Source organism: Ochotona princeps, chromosome 1, assembly GCF_030435755.1.
Source record: "Ochotona princeps isolate mOchPri1 chromosome 1, mOchPri1.hap1, whole genome shotgun sequence".
Taxonomy (NCBI): Eukaryota; Metazoa; Chordata; class Mammalia; order Lagomorpha; family Ochotonidae; genus Ochotona; species Ochotona princeps.
Window position 1 is genome coordinate 83191016 of NC_080832.1, and position 15332 is coordinate 83206347.

The window sequence follows — 15332 nt, forward strand, 5'->3', positions numbered from 1 at the left end:
TCATGGATGATTGTGGACAAGATAGATGCTCTCCATCTGCACAGAGGTGACTGAAAGCACAGCTGGCATAGAAGACACTGATTAGAGTAAGGAAGACCACAGGTGATGAATGTGGTGACAGGAGATTGATAAGAGAACATTGTAGGGACAGTTAACCTAGTTAAGGGGCCAACGCAGCCCTCTCAAGAGACATATAGGTTAAGCTATAATTAATAACTAGTCAAATATGAGGCCCCAATCCCCTTCCCCTACCCACAAATAATCCAAAAATACTTCAAGGAACTGTTTACACCATTGCTGAAATCATGTATGTATTATATAAAAGAGCTTTTAAGACACAAACACAGTTGGCTTGGTTCCTACTTCTTCCTTCCACCACCAAAGTGAAATTCATTCTAAGAAACATGAATTCTCAAATTCTAGGAATCCAGCAATAATGAAGAGAGTTTGAGAAAAAAATAATCAATGAAGACATGTGAAGAGGTCTTGCTGAGTTGAAAATTGTTCCTTGGTTTATTTGTGAGCTCTAGGACTCATCACTGTATGTACATTGGACCCATTGCTTTTATGTTTGGTTTCCCATTAGCTAGCAGTTATGATAGGCATTATGCTAACCACTTTCCACATGTTGCCATTTAATGGGCAGTTCTCTGAGAATATACAAAGCAAATTCCAATGAAATATTAAAAACTTGAAATGGAGAAAATACAGTAAACTCACAAAACATACTTTAGATAAGTTTTAAAAGATTTAAAAATAGTATCCTCAATATATTAGCCTTGAAATGAGAGCATCAACAACATGAACATTGTGGTAACTTATTTTTGTTCTTTGTAATGACAAAAATGCCTACAGTATGGGCGATTTTTTTTATTATTATACTATGTCACATGAACTGATCAACCGGAACAACCCACTCTAACACTGCCATGCAAAGAAAATAACAGCCAACATTTAAGCTGGGATTAATCTGTGTCAGGTAATAGTTCTTTTTATTTAGTGTTTGACCAGTTAATGTCTTTATATATTTTAAATACTGAAATATTAAAAAGAAGTACACAATGAGAAATCTACCTCCTACCTCTGTTTGCTTTCACTTTGTCCCCACCCACTGTCTTTAGGTGAACATGTTAATTATTTTCATTTTAAAAAGTTCTTTCAATATCTCTTTGTACAAGCGATATGGTTATCTTATTTTTTATTTTACAAAAGCAGCAATTATATATAAAGTATTGCAGCATGTTTCCCTTATTTTATTTAACTTCTGGGATTCTTCCATTGCTGTATTGTCATTGACTTCTATTGTGTGGATGGACCTTAGTCTACTAGGATGGATGGTGTCTACTGAGGAGGGAGGATTCCTGGGTCAAAGGATGATTTCTCCTGTAATTTTAATAGATATTGACATGTTCACATATCACTTCAGAAAGTGCCTGTTTTCAAAGACTCACCCAAATGGTGTGCAGATTGTAATTTCTGCCAATCTTACAGGTCAGAAAATGGTATAATTTAAATTTTTTTGTGTGTGAGAATGAATATGTTTAATAGGCATATACATATTTTTGTGTAAGTTTCTATTCATGCTTATTTCTCATCTTTTATTTTCTACTGGATTGTTAGATTTTTCTTGATTTCCACAGTTTTTTACATTTTAAGCTGATTAATGTTTTGATCACCAAGAAGAGTTGTTCGTATTTTCTACCTTTCTCCTTTGACTTTTCTTTCTTGGTTTTGCTTATCACACAGTATTCTTTGATTTTTATGCACCTTGGTTTATCAATAGTTTCTACTTTATTTTTAGTTAGGATTAGCTTCTGATTGCAATAAAAGAGAATTTTCATTTCTGCTGTGCAATATTTTATGGTTTTATTTCTATTTTGCAAAGATTCATGCATTTATTTATTTGAAAGGCAGAGTTAATGGAAAGGAGAAATTTAATCAATTGACTCATTCCCAATTGGCTGTAATGGCTGATATTAAACCAGGGTGAAGTCAGGAGCAGGATCATCTGGATCTCCTATGTGGGTATCAGAGGCCCAAATACTTGAAGCCCATCTAGGAGCCCATCTACCGCTGCTTACCCAGATATACTAGCAAGGAATCAGATCAGAGCTGGGGCAGCTGGGGCTCCAAGCAGTGTTCATATGGGACATTGGTGTTGCAGTTGGCAGCTTACTTCACTATTTTACCATGCTGGCCCCAAGTTTTATTTAAATCTTTGATTTACTTAGAGTTTATACCTTAGAATATGATAAGGAGAGTATGGACCCAACTTAATTTTTTTACAAATAAGAAATTAGTTGTTCCAACGTAGTTGATATAACCAGAGCATGGATAAAAACAGAAATTCTTTAATTTGGCCATATGAAGTTGTCACTAACTTTTGAGAAAATAACATTTTTTGCAGTAATATCTATAGGGAAACCTTAGGGGCTTAGAGAGAAGTAGAATTTTAGATTTAAAACTAGGAAAATTCTTTTATGTATTTTTTTCCATAAAGTGAACAAATTTCATGCATTTCACAATATTGGTTTAGGAGCATAGTGATACTTTGTTCCCTACCTTCCATAATTCTGGATTAGTGGGATTTCTGAGTGGTATGGGATGAAGCAGAGTGAAGTGACCCCTTTTTAGACCAAATAAAAATGAGGAATATTGGGCTCAATTCATACCAAGTCCCTGTTGGCCTTGCTGTCCATTTTAAACACTTTATCCCACTGGAGTCATGTTTTGATGTGCTAGCTAACTAATGTGAATCTGTGTGTCCTTAGGAGGGAAGTGTAATTAGTATTGGCTTTGGGAAAGTTTGCTTGAATCAGTATTTCTTACAGAGTGAAGTTAGATTTAAGTAAGGCCCTTCAGGACTTTGCATAATATTGGCTTTTTGCATTAATTAGTCTCTCAACACTTCATCTATGTAAACACAAAATTTACATTCATTTATCAGAGCATGAAGAACTATTCCTCATTGGGCTATATTTTCATCTGTTTCTTGACCTAGATGGTAAAATGCGAATTTCAAGGACTCTTGCCTTTTAAAATAATTTTATAGGTAAGCAGAAACATACTTTTTCTACGAAAATAAAAGCATGTCACCATAGGTATAACTGACTTCTGAGAGACACCACAGATATTCTCCATTTCTCAGTGTGTGGGTGTATTCCTTTATTTGAGAAGCAGAGAGATACAGCTATGACAAATAGACACACACACACACACACACACACACACACACACAGCAAGCAAGGGAGCTCCCTTCCATTGGCTTACTCTCAAAATATCAGGAAGCTAGGAACACAATCCAGTCTCCCCCCAACCCCCAATGGGTAGTAGAGACCCAGCTACGTGAGCCATGACTGCTCACTCCCTGACTGTGTATTACCAGGAAGCTGAAATTTGAAATGCAAGCATGATTTGCAACCTGGTGTTCTGACATGGGAAGTGAGAATCTCAACTGATGTGCCAAAAGGCTGCCCTCAATGTTGATACATTTTAAGAGGAACTGGACAAACTCTGGAAAAACAGTTTGGTAGTTTCTGATAAAGAAAAATCACATGATCCACTAACCCTACTCTTCTTTGGCTTCCATGTTATGTGGCTACTGACAAACTTCTAATCTACATTTCAGTGTTTTGAGGTTTAAAATGGGGATTATAATGTCTTTCAGTTTTAATAACATTGCTGTAAGATCATATAAGTGAACTAACAAATACAATTCATAATTTAAAACATGATTTTTAAATTTCTGTTCATGATAAAGCAAATAGGCCAACTCCTGATCATCTGTTATTCTTTTTTAAAAACATTTTTTTGAATTTGTATTATTCTTAGCTTCAAGGGAAGATTTCTTATTTATTTCTCAAAGCTTTATTTATTTTACTTGAAACAGTTACAAAGTGAGCAAGTGAGAGAGGGAGAGACAGAGAGAGATATCTTCCATCTGCTGGCTCACTCCCCAAATGGTTACAATGGTCAGAGCTGGGGCACTCTGAAGCCAGGAACCAGGAGCCTCTTTTGGGTTTCCCATGTAGATGCAGGGGCCTAAAGCCTTGGGCAATCCTCTGCTGCTTTTCCGGGCCATTTGCAAGGAACTGGATTAGAAGTAGAGGAGCTAGGATTACAACTGGTGCCCACATGAGTTTCTAGTGCCACAGGTAGAAGGATTAGCATGGTACATCACCATGCCAGTCCTAAGATTTCAAATAATCTTAGGTTTCAATGAAACTGCTAAACATACCTTGGGAGAATGATACTAGATACCCATACCTACAATGCTATGATACACTTAAATAACTGAAAGTTAAACTAGTAATTAAAGAGTATACTTCTGTGATAATATGGGGGAAATTTGTGGGAGAGGAATATGAGGGAGGAGAATGGGGAGGGGAAGGGAGGAATCCTTACACATATGAAACTGCATCATGAAACATAATAATAATTACAATAATAATAATAACCAAGAGAAGAAAAAAATCCTATTAAAATACAGCTCCTAAACCATTGTCCTTTCTCTGATGTGTGTGAAGGCAATGGACGATGTTGGATGAGTAGGTACACAGTGACAGAAAATTAGTGGAAAAGTAATTGAATGTTGATTAGTGAAGCAAATTAATCTCATTTTTGTTTCAGGGAGGGCTGTGAATTGAGTATTTGACTCAATGTTTTTCTTTATTTTTAAAAATATTTACTAATTTTTTGAAAGGCAGAATGAAGGGGGAGCGATATTTATCTATTTGCTGGTTCACTCCCCAAATGGACACAACAGTCAAACCTGGGCCAGATCAAAGCCAACAGCCAAAAACTCTATTCTGGCCTCCCCTGTAAATGGCAGCAGACTGAGTACTTGGACTTCTGCTACCATTCCAGCTGCATTAGCAGGGATTTGGATCAGAAATGGAGTGAGTGAGGCTCCAAATGGCACTATGATATGGGATGTCGGTGTTGCAAGCTCAACCTATTGTACCATAATAACAGCCCCTGTAACCCTTTCTTTTAATCCCGAAGGGATGTAGAGGGAAATGATGAACTTGTTCCATGACATTATATTATTGTTTTTATGATATTATTTTAATTATACACATTTGTGGAATACAGTGTGTTAATTCTGTGTATGTATGCAAAATATGGCAATCAAACCAGGTTAGTTAGCATTAATAATTAATTTTTGCAGCATTTCAAAGTTGAACCTTTACTTACATTTCAAATAAAGAAAATCAAGGAGTCCTCTGTGAACTCTAGCCAGTAAAACTGGGGTAATCTCTTCCTCGGTAGCCTACATCTTATAGATTTAGAAAATGCTAAAACTGTGGATCCTTAAGAAGAAAGTTGCCTATCTATGTAACATATTCTCCCACCAACCTGTAATGAATTCGTTTCTCCTGCTCCCTCATCATTCTTGCATGTGTAGATTAAACGGATTATGCTGTAATTAAATTTGACTTTAACAAGAGTCAGTGCTTCAAAGCAATGAGCTATTGGGAAGCTAGTGTTCTATTCCTAGCTGCACTGCTGACTTACGGGTGGAAGACAAAGCACTCCCACTTCATGGTGCCTCAATTTTTCCATCTATGAGTGAGATAAACAATGTCTCAGAGGGCCATGGTACTGCTTTATGAGCTCTATATTCCAACTGCGTTCCAAATTCCTTTACAGAAGGTGCTCTTTGGAGAATTAAAGACGTATTTATTTAGTTGTTGTGATTCTTAAAACAGAAAAGAAGCTTTCAAATGTAATTGTAAAAGACTCCGACTGCACAGTACTTTATCCACACTCTTAAACACTACAATCAGCTGTGCTTTTATTAAAAATAATAAAAAAGCAACACAAAGACATATTGTAGAACATTTTCAAAGCCATGTGCAGTGGTTTAACTGCAGATTTTTACAGAAGTTAAGGAGATTCTTACTGGCAAATTCCAAACACCAGTTTGAAAATTTACCCCACAGTGACAGTTTAATGTTTCCTAATTCAGATTTTCAGATAACAGCTTAAGGCAAAAGGGACAAATTCTCCAAGGAAATAAATAATCTTTAATGATTTAAATCTGCATTGCATTCACTGTAATTAATGATTTTGAAATACTCTGGTCAGAAGGCTCAAAGGACTGGCTTATCGGTGACTGCTACCAATGCGCTGTAAGCAAGTTTCTATCACACTCTAATTCTAGTTGCTCAATAGAAAATAACACATTTTCTTTTTAAATTTGAAGTTTCATATTTGTAATTGCAGGAATATACATGGAACATAAATGCAATATACGTGAATATACATGCGTACTCAGAAAAATTATTTCCTTATTTGTATATTGTTGACAGGAAGTTCAAATAGGTATATAAAATTTAAAAATCTCTGGCTCCTACAAAAGTCATCCTTTTTTGTTGCCTGATTCCTATTTTTTAAAAAACAGTTATTCATTATACTGGCAGGAATGCAATCCACGTATCCCACATGGGGGTCGGGGACCAGTCACTGAGCAGTGACATGTTGCCATGCAGGGGGCATGTTAGCAAGTGCATGAAATGTGGGCATCCTAAGTGCTATCATCTAGTGGGTCAAATGCTTACTTCCTCAATGTTTTCTTTAGCCCAGATAGTCAGATTAGGCCTGTAAGAAACCAAATGGACCTTTATTTGGTGGCCTGCCAGTGCAAATTGTGTAATATGGCTTCTAAGACACTGTCACATACTTCTCCTATCTCCTGTGAATCTCTCCAATGCTCACTGAACACCATCCACATTATCTAACATCTTCTTGTACAAGCCAGGATCACTAGGTCTCAAGTATCTTCACAACTGGTATTTTGTGACTTGGAAAGGTCTGTAACCAATCTGCTTTTGGCTAGGTGTTTTTTTTTTTTAATTCAGGTCAACTCAAGTGTACATTATTTAGACTTTGTTAAGCACTCAATCTAGGGAAGTCCCCACTTTCTCCTTTATTTTCTTCATTGTGCTTATCTCTAGATGTTGTGATCATACTTTTCAAAACTATATGCATGAGTTTCTTTTTCCACTGGAATATTAATTATACAAGAAGGAAGAGAAAACCTACTTGATATAATATAGCCTCTCCACTATCCAGAACTATGCACAGACATAATAGAAGTTATATAAATGTTTATTGGATGACTAAGCTCAAAACCTGGGGGTGTCTCTCCTCTTTTGTATCATATAATCCATTATGGTTTCCTATTGTCTTCTTCACATTAAGTACTTCAATATCTCTTGCCTTGGCTCTGCATCACAATTGCTGTCACTCTTTGCCTTTCCAAGCAGGGGCCACATCCTGTTTACCTTTCTAGCCTTTGTACTTAAGACTGTGTTTGGTGTTCAATAAATAATTGTATGTGAATGAACTATCTTACATAACAAATGGCAATACAAAATATTAGGATGATATATCATAGTGCTCTAGTAAAGTTTATAGAGGAATGGGAACTAATTTCCTTTCAGGAAATTGTCTATGTGACCAAAACATGTCAGTTAATTAAACTATTTTATAAGCTCAAGTTTGAATACATGATCCACAACTACCTAAACAATTAGCTAAATTGCTAATTAACAAATATTTGATGGTATTCTTCAACTTTACCCTAAAGATGTCTCTAATTTATTTGAAAAAATGTGCAGGAAACCTAATGATAACTTATTCAAGAGCTCATGAAGTTTGACACGATGTAAATAAGTTTGATTTAGACTGCAGTCTCCCATACTGGGAAAGACAGTAGCAGTAGGTAATATAATTTAATTGCTACAATTAAGGTTAATGGTGTAATGTTTTCAGGCAAGTATAGTGGCAGTGGGTTAAACTGTTCCTTGGGGAACTTGCCTTCCATATTGGAGTGCCTAGGTTCAATTCCCACCTTGCTTCTAATCCAGCTTCCTGGCCTGCCACCCATCTGGGTGACCTAGATGAAATTTCTGGCTCCTGGCTTCAGTATGGTACAGCACAAGCTACTGCAGGCATTAGGGAGGTGGCCCAGAAGATGGAAGAGCTCTCTCCTTTTCTCCTTTTCAAATGAAGATAGACTAAAATATACTATGAAATCTGGTTTCTCAAAAGCATTGAGTAACTAAATATTATCATAAAAGTGCTGTATTCTGCTTGCTTATAGGCTAATGAGAATGGACTAAGTCAAATTTAATCTTACATTGCTAGTAAGCAAATCTGGTTGTTATTCCTACCACCTTTCTAACTCTGGGAAAATTTCTTAGGCATGTATTGATACTGACTTCTTTTCTATAATGTGGGAGCAAGATATATTTCTGTAGGATTAAATGAAACAAAATTTATGAAGTACTGAGTGTAGTACTGAGCATACAGTAGTAGTAATATCTATTTTTATCTCAAGAGATTGAAATGACTTTGTGGTTCTGTGATCAACTAATCCAATAGATATTAATCGTCCTTAGACAGTCCAGCAATTCATATGGAAGAAATAATTTGTTCTGAAGGAATCCAAACATTTACAATTATTGAGAAGTTCCATAAGAAAGAATATAGTTTCTACTCTAGAAAGAAAGGGATTTGAAGGTGCAGAAAGTGATGCAATTCAGGGCAGGTCTGTTAGATCAAAAGATGGAGAAAGCAAAGGAATAGATAACCGCTACTTTAATGACTCAGCTTGGAAGCCTGTGTGGTTCTGGGAGTCTGATCTAACTTTTGAATATACTAACCATCCAACCTTTCACTGAGATGAGCTCAGAGACTAACTCCAGCCACGTTAATACTAATCAGGGCTTTAATTTTATTTCAGTCAAGCAAGTCACTTGTCGGCATTTTCCTGAGGAACTATTATTTCATGTGAAAGATATAAACCTCTGTGGTGTGTTTGCCATTTTGTGTTCATGTGGAAATATACTGAAGGGAAACTATTAAAATAGCATTAGAAAATAAACACATTAAGCACCAATGACAGTCTCAAGATGAATAACAGGCTGATATTTTCTGCTTTTCTAGGACACATGGTAAAATTCAAATACATGGTCCTTGTATCTGTCCTTAGAGGCAGCTGCCAGCTAATTCAACAAAGCCACTGTGAGAGATAATTTGTTGGCTTTCTGACACATCAGGCTCATTATTGTGAGCTACATATCAGCCTTTGGTGTAATGTGCATTTTCTTGGATGGGCTATTTATGAAAGCTAGGAAAAAGAATGTCTAGAAAACCAGCCTTTGAGGTTACTCACATATTTTCAATACTGATATCCTTGGGTGGGTGATTTTTAGAACTATCACAAGCAGCCTAGGTAAAGAAAGGGCATCTTGGATAGTCATCCCATAATAGACTTGAATTTTCAAATCAGCAATTCAGTGTCTACAGAACACAGTTGTAGAAAGGTAATTATGACAGAGTCCTACAGGAGAAGTGTAAATTGAATACATACCTACAGAGAAGAATTTTGTAATTCTAGATAAAATTTCTCTCAAGTTTCTAAGCAAATTCTCAAAATCAAAAAGAGATAAATTAATATAGTGATGTAAGAAAGCATTTGGTTAATTATAGCTGTAGTTTTTTTTACATTCTGCAGGTTCAAGCTGTTTCCCAAGTAGAAGTATATGAGAGTTTTTTTAAAAAGGTGTATGGAAAATGCAACTAAAAGATTATTTTATTTTATTTTGGTGTAAAAACTTAAAAATTCTTACATAGATTATCATAATATGGATTTGCAGAAACTTTTTGAAAACCTCCCATATAATTATTTTATGATTTTTTTAAACCAGGGAATATTTGAAATGCTCCAGATTTGTCTTAAGTAATGAAGTTGGACCGTTGAAAAAAGCTACTAAATGTTTGGCAATCAGAAGCCTGTGGCCTATATCAAACTGCATCCAAAACTATCAGTTCATCAATAGGGCTCAGTACTGTAAGTGACTACTTCAGCAGCTTAAATCTCTTTTGAATTGGAAAGAACATTTATATGCTATTAGAAAACATCTCATATAGAAGGTATAACAGTCAGACTGCCACAATTTTTTCTATGTTCTGTTCTTCATTATTTGAGACTTACAAGATAGTTTGGTGCGTATTTGGAACATTCAGAAGAATCAACTGTTACATATAAACATATATGACACCATAAGGGGTTTTTAGCTAGATCTTCAAACTCTCACTTGGAGCAGTCATCATGGACAATGCAAGAGATGCTACTACTTTTTCATTTTGCCACAGTAAATTTGGTCAAGTAAGGACAATACAAAGTTCACTGTATTATGAACAACAACATTTAGAATTTATATGGATATACTAATTTGGCCTAGAAAGAGTTCCAACAAGTTATCGGGTACAACCTGCAGTTTTCAAGAAGCGTTGTTGATTCTTCTGCATGGATACATTATTATATCTGTTCACTTGGACTACACATCAAATTGTTACATGACTGTTTAATAAAAGACTGAAAATACAATTATCTCGACTTTAAGTATGACTAGTTTTTGTCTGAATGGGAGTTAATTATTTATTTATTTACAATGTTTTCTTCCAAGACAACTAATTAACTAGAAGGAAAATATTAAAAAAAACCTGTAAAGTTAATTCAACTGCAATGATACACAAACCATATTGTACTAAACTTGTAAGGTCATTATAGATCGAAAGTAAGATTACAAGTAAGATTACAGATCATATCAGTTTTAGAAACACATGCTACATGAATACCCACAGAACATGAGACAGGTACAGAAAGATTAAAGGGCTGATATGGGTTGATGTACCTATAGGTGAAAACAGCTATCAAAAGGCAGCAGGCATCTGCGAAAGAGCTCTCCATTAGTTTGGAGGCTAGAAATACATTGGCATTACCTCTGGAACTGGAATGAAACCAAACTAACTGTACTTGGTCTTAAAATCTGGAATAGACTATTTCTGCAGTCATCTATGAAGCGACCTTATCCTGCAGAACTTGAGTGATTCTTGGCCAACCTGCTGTTTTGTGTATTGTTTTGATTGGATCCCTTTTGGGACAGAAGATACTTGTTGTGCAGTAGTTCCATATCAGTTTACAGTCCTCCAAAATGCTGCGTTACCAGGGAATTCATAAGAAGAAAAAACTCTCCATGGGAAAAAAATAAAATATCTTCATTAATATGCCTTGGAGCTACATGAACCTGAAAGTTTGGGAATTACCACTGACTTTCCTCTATGTCTTAGAATGACAGCTTTCAAAGGGAAAGAGAACATATTTTTGGATGACAGAAAGCTGGATAATAGTGTTGTAGTAGTAAAGGCTACACAAGCATTTTTAAGGTTGATTTGACAATTGGATGCTAGGCTTTCTACTATTGCCTATACCTACGATGCCACAATACACTTAAATGCCAGAATTTTGGATTTGTGACTCTGTAGAAGGCCTATACCATTGTAATAATATGGGGGAAAAGAGTAGAGAGACATTCAAGGAGGGGGAAAGGAGAAATCCCTGTACCTATGAGACAGTATCAGGAAAAATAAAAATAAAAAGATCAGTTTAACTTAGAATTTCATCAGATTTACTATTATAATTCTAATGCCCAACACATAGCCAAATCTCTACAAATTCTAGTTGAATGAACATTTTTAAGCACATATATAAGAAATGACTTTTTGTTATTTGATATTTACTTCAGATGTCATGTCTTTCAAAGATATAATACAACATACCAATATTTCACTCTCCTTTTCCCTTCTATCTTTCCTCCCTTCCTATTTCATTTCTTCTTTTAATTTTTGAATAACACAATTTGTAATGTAGTTTATAACCACTAATACAGTGTTTGACAAGAAAAACCATAGAAAGGCCACTATTCCATAGGAGTATAGCAAAGGGATACAAATAATAACCAATTAATAAGATGTCAATTTCACGTATTCATTCAGCTTTTTATACTGGAATCCACATGGATGGTCTCTTAGTGAAACCACAGCCATTAGGGAGATGCAGAGACTTGCTATGTATTTGTATACTACAATATAGAGGGATTCATATTTAAGAGCATAGAACATGTTGTTAGGTCTCAAGCTAGCAAAGCACAAACCACACTTGAAACATGCTGATTGATATGAACTATTGGAATTACATTGATACCTATTCCCACTGATCAAGAGCATAACTTCATGCCTTATTGCAAAGCAAAAATGGTTATGTGCATTTATAGAGGCCAATGTTTCCCTAATTCAGGGAAACAATTAAGAAGCATATAGTTCAGGATAATTCACATTGAGTGTGTGTTCTAGAGTCAGAGGACCAGGCCCAGACCTCAGTGCTACCACTCATTATTTGCAGAAGCTGCAGCAACCTCTTTGTCTCTCTTTGTTTCAGTTTCCTCACCTGTAAAATGGAGGTAACAAAATACATTCCTCATATCCTTATGGTGAGGGTTAAATGAGTCAACACTTTAAAAGCATGAGTACGCCTAATCCATGGAAATTTCTCCATGGATATTAAGTTTTAATACTTATCAAATGGTGTAAAACAGGAAACAAAAGAATGCAGTGTCATAAATACAGGTATCTGGGACTTTGATATTCACCTATAACACAGAAGGGTTTTCGGGCAAACCTTAACCTTCCTTGCCATCCTCTATACCGACAACAGCAACCTGCAGACCAGATCCGAATGATGAATTCCAAACCAAAGACGACAATCATCACGAACTCCTGAAATACCAGAAAAGATATGTCAGAGACAAGCATTATAGAACGAACCATGGCAAGAAACTCTATGCATACTTATGGGTATATATGTATTACATCTGAAACATCTAGTTGTTAATGTGTGAAATTAAGGATATTTTTCCCCAAGTGGATCTAAACATGAACAACATCAGCATCTTACTTTGCTTGCATTTTATGTCATGGAATGCTATTCCTTTAAAACTCACTAACACTTTGCAACTTTAGGAGTCAGTTTTAATAGCAAACGTGCAGGCTGAATAATGGTTGCAATATTGAGGGACGTACCTATATGAAACTTGCAGAAAATGCCCACTTTGAAAAAACTATGCATGGGTTTCTTTAATTTATCACATTCAAATAAATATATCTCTTAGTTTCATTTTCCATGAACTTCTGAAGTGCCTTCATATTCATGAAGTAACTTCATATTAATGAAGTACTTTCATATAGCATATCTAACATTGAGTATTCTGTAATGTGAAATACCTGAAGTGTAGGAGTAGAGCTGAAATAAAATGACAAGTTTTATAGAAAACAGAGCTTCATCTTGCTGCAAGGAGTGCTGTAGTCCTTAAGCCTTTAAGAGTTGTTCTCAGAGAAAAAGAAGTATTTGGAAATATACTTAATTCTTCTGTTTGTGTGAAAATTCCCCTTTAAAACATTGAGTTACAAAAGCGCACTGTCATGAGTGTGGCATATAGATCCTTTGCCAGAAATGAAACCTTGAATCCTACAGATTTGAAGCTTGTTAATTATAATGTTGCCCTTTGGCAAGAACTGTCTAGAAAAATAACACCTGCTTCAGCAAAATGACTCTGGGATTATTTAGGAAGAGTTGTAAGTTAACCCGGGGGAAAGGCCAGCTAAAGTGGCTCATTAAACTGTTGGTCATAGAGTGAAGAACCAAATGGAATCTGTAAAAGGAAAAAGCAAGCTTAATATGTTTACTGTGTTGTCTCCATAGGAATAAGTACTTGCTTTTAACAACAGTGGTTTTCCTCTAAATGATAATTCTTCTTGTGTTAATAAAAGGCATTTTAATGTTAGTTTATGACAGAATAACATTTATTAATTGATCTTATAATTATTGTTTCATTATTAAACTTCCCAACATCACAGAATACATTGCAAAATACTTCCCATTCTTCTATTTCACTCCCAAGATGAGAACACTCACAAAATTTACAAAAATAGCTTTGGAGTAGGGTTGCCTCTTCCCTGCAACCTCGCCAACAAGTGCTGTTGGTGCTTTTTTTCATGTGGGCCAATCTTACTGGTGTCAGGTGGTACCTCATTGATGTTTTAATTTGGATTTCCCTTATTGCCAGGGAACTTGAGCATTTTTTCATATGTTTATTTGCCATTTGGGTTTGTTCCTTTGTGAAATGTCTGCCCATTTCCCGTGCCCGTTTCTTGAGTAGCTTGTTTGTTTTGGCATTTTGGTTGTTTTGTAGTTCTTTGTATATTCTGGAGATTAGCCCTCTATCACCTATGTAGTGTGCAAAGATCTCCCATTCTGTGGGTTGTTTTTTTATTTTGTTGATTGTTTCCCTTGCTGTAGAGAAACTGCTGGTGGGGCTGCAGGTTGGTACAGCCTCTATGGAAATCAGTATGGAGAACATTCAAACAACTCAAAATCAACATACCATATGATTCAGCAATAGCACTCCTAGGAATATATCCAAAATACTTGTCTCATGAGAAACCAACATGCACCCCTATGTTCATAGCAGCACAATCAGTAACTGCAAAAACATGGAAGCAACCAAAATGCCCATCAGCAGACGATTGGATAAGAAAGCTATGGTTCATCTACTCCATGGAATACTACTCAGCCATTAAAAAAAAACAAAATGCAGTTCTTTGTGGCCAAATGGGCCAAACTGGAAACCATAATGCTAAGGGAAATGAGCCAATCCCAAAAGGTTAGATACCACATGTTTGCCTTAATTTAAGATGATATAATGTTATATATAACATGTTATGTATGTTATGTTATATGCTGTGTATAAACTAAAATTGTAATGTCAATGAGGTGTTCACAGGATGTGGTTAAGAACTCGCATTTATTTTTAACATATTGGTTACTCAATATTATGTCAATTAATTCCATAATGATGTAAATTTTTGCTGATGGTATGTTGGAGCTTTTAATTGATCGGGATGATACTCTGCTGGCTCTGCCTTCAGACCAGAGAGGGTATCCCTAAAAAGCCGTTGAACTTGACTGGACAATAAGATGCTGGACTCTATGTCTGGTATATGCTTGCAATGAGGGAATCTCAACTGAACTTGAGCTGTGGTTATGCAACAAAGTGGAGGAATCCACCATTGGGGAAAGGTTTGGGGAGGGGTGGGGAGAATCCCAGTACCTATGAAACTGTGTCACATAGTACAATGTAACTAATGAATAAATTAAAAAAGGAAAAAAAATAAAATCCAAATTAGATGCATAAAAAATAGCTTTGGGCAAATGCCTATTTATTTTTTAGATCATGTGATGAATGAATGCTGTAACTTTGAAAGGACAACTAGAGATTTACCACTCTTTCTGGTATTTTGACAAAAAAATCCATAAATACTTCTCATAATTGAATACAAATCTCTGATTTCATCACAGCTTACTTATAGTGACCTATCACTACTTCCAAGAGAGATATCCAAAGATGACTTAACGCACAGAT

The 15332-nt window shown here is 35.6% G+C and overlaps 1 protein-coding gene across 1 annotated transcript in view; it reads right to left on the bottom strand.

The window, feature by feature from the left end:
- KCNQ5 (potassium voltage-gated channel subfamily Q member 5) overlaps positions 1-15332 on the bottom strand; it is a 558133-nt gene that overhangs the window by 126728 nt on the left and 416073 nt on the right. Inside the window, exon 3 of the mRNA XM_004580459.2 lies at positions 12504-12630. Within this exon, the coding sequence (XP_004580516.2) occupies positions 12504-12630 (127 nt within the window). The remainder of the gene's footprint in view (positions 1-12503; positions 12631-15332) is intronic.